The 5,672-nt window shown below is 50.8% G+C and overlaps 1 protein-coding gene across 1 annotated transcript; it reads left to right on the top strand.

The window, feature by feature from the left end:
* Positions 1-469: 469 nt before the first annotated feature.
* On the top strand, positions 470-5,426 carry LOC142849033 (spermatogenesis-associated protein 31A6-like). Its single transcript, XM_075971151.1, has 5 exons — positions 470-649; positions 1,373-1,424; positions 1,974-2,034; positions 2,282-3,415; positions 3,506-5,426. The coding sequence occupies exons 1-5, from the start codon at positions 470-472 to the stop codon at positions 5,424-5,426; spliced, it is 3,348 nt and encodes a 1,115-aa protein (XP_075827266.1).
* The last annotated feature ends 246 nt before the right edge of the window (positions 5,427-5,672 follow it).

The raw sequence follows: 5,672 nt of genomic DNA, 5'->3' as shown, positions 1-5,672 counted from the left end.
ATTTTGTTGTAAATTGAGAAACCTAAATAAATGAGTTGAAGCAAGACATGACTGCATAAAGAACAGATGTGGATCTTCAGACAGAAGACATCCTGAAAGCAACAATCCTTAAGATACAACTCAAGTTCCACAGAGAAGCCCAATCTGTCAAAAACTATGAACCTGATGGATTAAAGCAGGCATCTTCCAGGAGACAGAGAAATTCTGGGCATGAGGGGGCAAGAAACAAAACGTGGAGGAAGGTCTGTCTCAGACTGTTCCAGCAGGAGGACATGGAAGAAGGGAGCAGGGAAACCAGGAGGCAGGAGGGTCTGTTGGGCTTGAGGCTGGGGAGGGGCTGTGGCTCCCTCCCTCCTGTCAGGAGCCCTTTGTGATGAGGAGGCCACAGCTGTGTGATGAGATGGCCTGACAAGCCTCCTGCTGGACTCCCAGGACTCAGTGGCTTGAGGACAACAGGGCAAATTAGAAGATGGAGAATTCTCTCTTTCAGCTGTGCAGCATTAGTGACTACTGGATGAGCCTCAGCTCCATTGTCATGGAAATGATCTTTGGTGTTATGTGTGGAGCAGGGCTCTTCTTGCTACTGATTCCCATCCTGAAGAAATACCCAGCATCACCACCACCTGGGAGCAGAAGAAACCGCCCAAAGGTGAGAAAAGCCTTGGTTGAAACACAATGGAGTGTGTTCAGTCTGTTGCTCACTACTGTTACTTCCCCTTTTCCTAGTCAACCAGAGAGACAGCTGAGAGGAACTCTCCAGAAACAGCAGCACCTCATCTGCAGGGGCTGGAAAGTAGGGAACGGGATGGGGGTGGGGGTGGAGGCTTGAGGTGTGTGCTTGAAGCTCTCAGACCAGCTGATTGGTGTGGCTGAGAGGCCATGAAGGAAGACTGGCTCCGGGGGCAGACTGCATTGCTGAGATGGAGGGGACTTTAGGGATAGCACAGGCTCCGAGAAAGAAGTCATCTGTCCTCTGTTCAAGCCCATGTTTTGTGTGTGTTGAGCTGATGTGAAGGGGGTGGTGAGACCAAGGGCCTCAGACCAGGGTTTGAGTCACCTCAGGTCTGGGGAAGTGACCTTACCCAACAGCCTAGAGGCAGCAGCAGAGCTCACCCTTGGGTAGGATCCTATCTGAGGGACACTGACTGAGGACATCCATGTAAGAGTGGCATAGACAGCCCCTTCTTGTGTTTTCCAACAACGCCAAGGGAAAATCTGTTTATGCATAGAACAACTGAGTCAAGGTTGGATGAGAGAAAGCTCTCCGGGAAATGTGGATTTTGTGTTCTCCACCAGCACAGGAGGCAGGCAGCTTGTCCACCAGAGAGAGGAAGAATGGGCCCAGCTCATTTCTGTCCTTTCTCACTGTCAGGTGGTGAGGAGGGGGCGGAGCAGGACAAGGAAGAAAAATGTTTCTGCAAAAGGTAGGCTTCTGTTTCCCTCTGGAGAGGCAATTCCTTCTGCCCTGTCCTCACTGATGAGATCATGATGAGAGCCACGCTTTTGAGATACAGGATGCAGAGCACTGAGGAGGCTTCTGGGAAGGAAATCAGAATCAGGGAAACTCCCCAGGTCCTGTGAAAGAAGGAAGCTTGGCCTGGAGTTGAGTGCTGCCCATGGACCAGGGGTGAGGGGTGTGGTTCAAGGCAGCTGTGATGCTGTGTCCCTGTAGGCGGGACTCTCAGGTCTGCCTGAGAGCAGGTAGCTGCAATTCCCTCAGGCCCACTCCTCTTTCAGATGACTGATCCTGTGTCCTCACAGTGTCATATGGGGAATGGCAGGGGAGGAGGAACAAGGAAAGTGTAAATGAAGAGATGTGGTCCCTCCGTGCCACTTGCTCATTCTCAGTGTTCTCTGTGCTTGGACTCTGGAGGTGGGGCAGTAGAGTCCTAGCATGGGAGGTCTCTAAGAGGGGTGCCGCACTCTTCTGTGAGATCTCGGTCCTCTTCTTCATCCTGTATAACCACTTCCAGGTGGCAGAGATGGCAGAAAGAATGTGGAAGAGACCCAGAACACATCACGACCTGTGGAAATGTAAGAAATCTACCTCTTGTGAATTAATTTGTACCAACCAGGATGCAAGTTCAGGGTCTGGGGTTTTTCATACAGGAGATACTATGCAGGGTGGGATTGGAATACAGCCCTGTTGGATGTGACCATAAGGGATTTGGGATGTGGAGGCAGTGGAATGACTATGGGCTACAGTGCCGTATTTATACAGCTTGATTGGCATCTGTACCCTCTGCTTGGAGCCAATGCTTTTGCTTCCTGTTTTCTGTAGCCCCATCAAGGATCCTTTATTGGACTCCATGCCATTCCCACCTTGGACCACTGATAAGAAACTGGATCAGCTTCCCCTCTCTCAGCTGTTGTCTTACCTCAAGATCTTGGAGAATCTTATACAGCAGAGTTTTAGCCGGGTTTTCTGGGGCATGTCCTCCATGCTCTCTGAGTCAGTGGTGGCTTCTGCCTGGGTCTCCAGGAGATCTTCCTCTACGGCAACTACAACTTCATCATTACGTAATACATATGGCCCTTTCCCAGCTCTACCCATGGCTCAAGGACTTCCACAGATTTCCCAGACCCAGCCAGTGCCCCATCAACTTGTAACATCCAGTTTGGTAGGTGTGACACAGGTCCAGACACTGGGCAACCTCCCAAGCTCTACACCAAACCAAACACCCTCTTCATCCAAGAGCAATCTCTATGGAACAACATGCCGTAACACTGGGGTGAAGGCATCGGTGTCCCTCCTGACTGAAAACCAGTCCTGGCAGCAGGGTCTGGAGTTGGAAGACACCAGAGACGCTAATGTACAAAATCAGCAAGCAGGCATTAGCTGGCCCACTCACAACTCCCCAGGGGGTACCCTGCCTGCCGAAGCTGTCAGGTCAGCCTCCATCCTTCCTGAGCATTGTCAGTTCCTCCAGCACCATAAGGGGACACAGAGTGAAGACAAGGTGACTGAGATGAGGGAAAACCAAGGCTCCTCCTACTTCAGGATCCTCTCATCCCTGGAACTGACACAGCTGTGGGAACATTTCCCAGCCAACAGTCCTTGCCAGCTCAAGAACAAGCCTGGACTCCCAAAGCCTGCCCAGCCCTCCATCCTCGACTCCAAAAGCTGCAAGCTGAGCCAGATGATGGGGTCTGTGTCCTCGGCGATGCCCTTAAAGAAGCCAGCAATATGTAACATGCATGACCCCATCAAGAAGGGCCCCGGTTTAAGGGCCAATGACTTGCCTTGCACATCAAGCAACAGCCCTGGGGAAGGCCTGAAACCCAGAAAGCCTGCACTGAGGACAGATCAGCAGTCCTATGTGAACACCGTCCAGGACCTTTCCTTCCTCGACCCAAAGACTCTAATGAAGCTGGAATCAAACATCATGCAGCTTCCCATGAAATGTAGGAGACCATATCTACAGACTCTTGAGCCAGGGGATCTCACCACGCCAGGGATTCCAGCTTCATCCCTTCTTCAGCCTGTGTATCCCTCCTCACCCACCTCTGTTTCTAAGTCAGAGTACTGTCCCAAGGCTGCCATGATCCTGGAGAAATTGCATCACCAAGACCCAGGAGGGACAAGGGTAGAAATTCTATCAGCTGCCAGCCTACAGAGTCCTCTATTTGCACACTCGCCTTCAGAGGTTCCAGTGATGCAAAGAGCCACTCCATCTGCTGCCAGCCATGGACCCTCCAAGGCCCATCCAGCTACAAAGTACAACAACCTAAGCACTCGAGCCCATGCTTACTGCCTGCTGGCAAAGACCCAGCAGAGCAGGACTGTCCGAGGGACTGGAAGAGGCAGCGTGCAACCAAGGACCAGCCTAAGAATTGACAGGCATGAACCACGGAAGATGTTTAAGAATGTGACCTCAAGTCTTTCCTGTGTGAGTGGGAATATGGTTGATCCTGAAGTAAGAGCCCCACTTTTAGTGGCCAAACAGACCAGCAGAATAGCCGAGGTGAAAAAAGAGACACATCCTCCATGGAAAGTGACCCTTGGGTCCAGGAAGATTCCCAATGGCCAAAACATCAATACCAATCCCAGAGAATTTAAATTTGTAGCAGCCAATAGAAACCCAGGCTATTTCCAACCAAGTCCACACCACTCAAGAGGTCCAGCTCTACAATCACAGATGCTTAATGAGATTGACTTCAAATCAAACAAGCAGCCACAGCCATGGCCTACGGGGCTTCTTCCAGACTGTCAAAGTGCTGTGTGCCCCTTCACAGTCAGCTCGTCTTTAGGGCACTCACTGCCCAGCTTCCAGAATAGATCCAAAAATCCCAAGACTTCTCAGGGCCTAGGTGATCTGTTCCTGAGGAAAGATCACAGCCAGGAGACTCAGAAACTCAGGGTCTCCAAGGATAAGATTCCAGCAAGTAGTCACAAAATATTTCATTCCAGTAAGGAGAGGAAGGATGTTATAAGATCTAGAGCCAAAAGCCAGGGAGAAAAGTTGGGGAGAATGGGGCTCTCCGAAGCCTTGGGCCTCACTCAACTCGAGGATACAGACATCACTGAGCATCAGCCTTCCTTTGATGTCCCAGGAAAGGAGCAGCCTCCTGCAGGAAGCTTTCTGAAGAAAATAGTAAAGAATATTCTGCAATATCTCAATCTCGGCACCAAAGACAAGGAGCAGGGGGGGTCTCTGAAGAATGAAAGCCCCCCACCATCTCCTATACAGACTCAGGAGGTAGCCATAAGTGAGAAGCTCATCTACAATATAGCAGCTGAAGCACAATCTCTCATGGATGTTGTGGTCCAGATCCTGGTCGACAGGCTGGGCCTTGATCTAGAGGACCCATCAAAGGCACAGTGGTATAAAGTGAAACCCATGACATCTCAACTGGGTGTCTCTTCCCACTCTTCTGAGGATCTCTATGCCACAAGGAAAAGCCGACCAGTGAGAAGAATGAGTCGTGGTCCCCACACCAGTCCCAAAGGCCACAACCATTCATTCACACACAGGGGAAGAGGAAACAAGCAACAGTGGAGTGATGCCCAGAAAGCCTGTGATCAGCATCAGAACACAGTGAAGAGGGAAATGGGCTTCGACCCATTCCCCACCCTCAAGGGGAAGACTCAACCATTCCCGTACAGAACTGGAGACAAGCAACAGCCAGGCATGGCCATCAAAACAGCCCATGACCCATATCAAATTAAAGTGAAAAGAGAAATGGGCCATCGTCCATCTAGGAGGCGCAAGAGGCACAACCATCCATCCTTACACAGGGAAACTGGAACCAAACAACAGTTGGATGTTATCCATAGAGCTTGTGGCCCACATCAAAGAACAAAGAAAGGATTGGGTTATGGCCACCTCAACAGCTTCAAGAACAACTATCTGGTCACACACAGGGGAACTGGAGACAAGGAGCAGTCATGTGTTCCTACCCAGGGAGCTGGTCACCCCAAATAGACCTTACCAGTATAGGCCAAGGAGCAGGTGCCTCGGGCCACTTTGGCCTTTGCCCAGTAGCCTCCCATCACACAGCCATTGGCTCCCCCAGTGCTCTCCTGGTAATAAACATTGGCTTTTTTCCTACAAAGTGAATCTTCTTCCTACTGAAGCTTGTCTTCTGTTGCTAATGGCTCCTTCCGAGATGGGAGCTGCTTCCTAGTTCATGCTCATGCCGTTCAGTACAGTGGTTTCTGTCTTGTGGTG

This window comes from Microtus pennsylvanicus, chromosome 4 (assembly GCF_037038515.1).
Source record: "Microtus pennsylvanicus isolate mMicPen1 chromosome 4, mMicPen1.hap1, whole genome shotgun sequence".
Lineage (NCBI taxonomy): Eukaryota > Metazoa > Chordata > Mammalia > Rodentia > Cricetidae > Microtus > Microtus pennsylvanicus.
This window is presented reverse-complemented; position numbering and strand designations above follow the sequence as displayed.

Excerpts from the sequence above, each read along its gene's own strand:
- LOC142849033 (XM_075971151.1), top strand. The coding sequence starts at position 470 with ATGGAGAATTCTCTCTTTCAGCTGTGCAGCATTAGTGACTACTGGATG. Across the intron at positions 650-1,372 it reads GCAGAAGAAACCGCCCAAAG|GTGGTGAGGAGGGGGCGGAG; the intron begins GTGAGAAAAGCC and ends TCTCACTGTCAG. Across the intron at positions 3,416-3,505 it reads CCCATGAAATGTAGGAGACC|CTCTGTTTCTAAGTCAGAGT; the intron begins ATATCTACAGAC and ends CTCCTCACCCAC.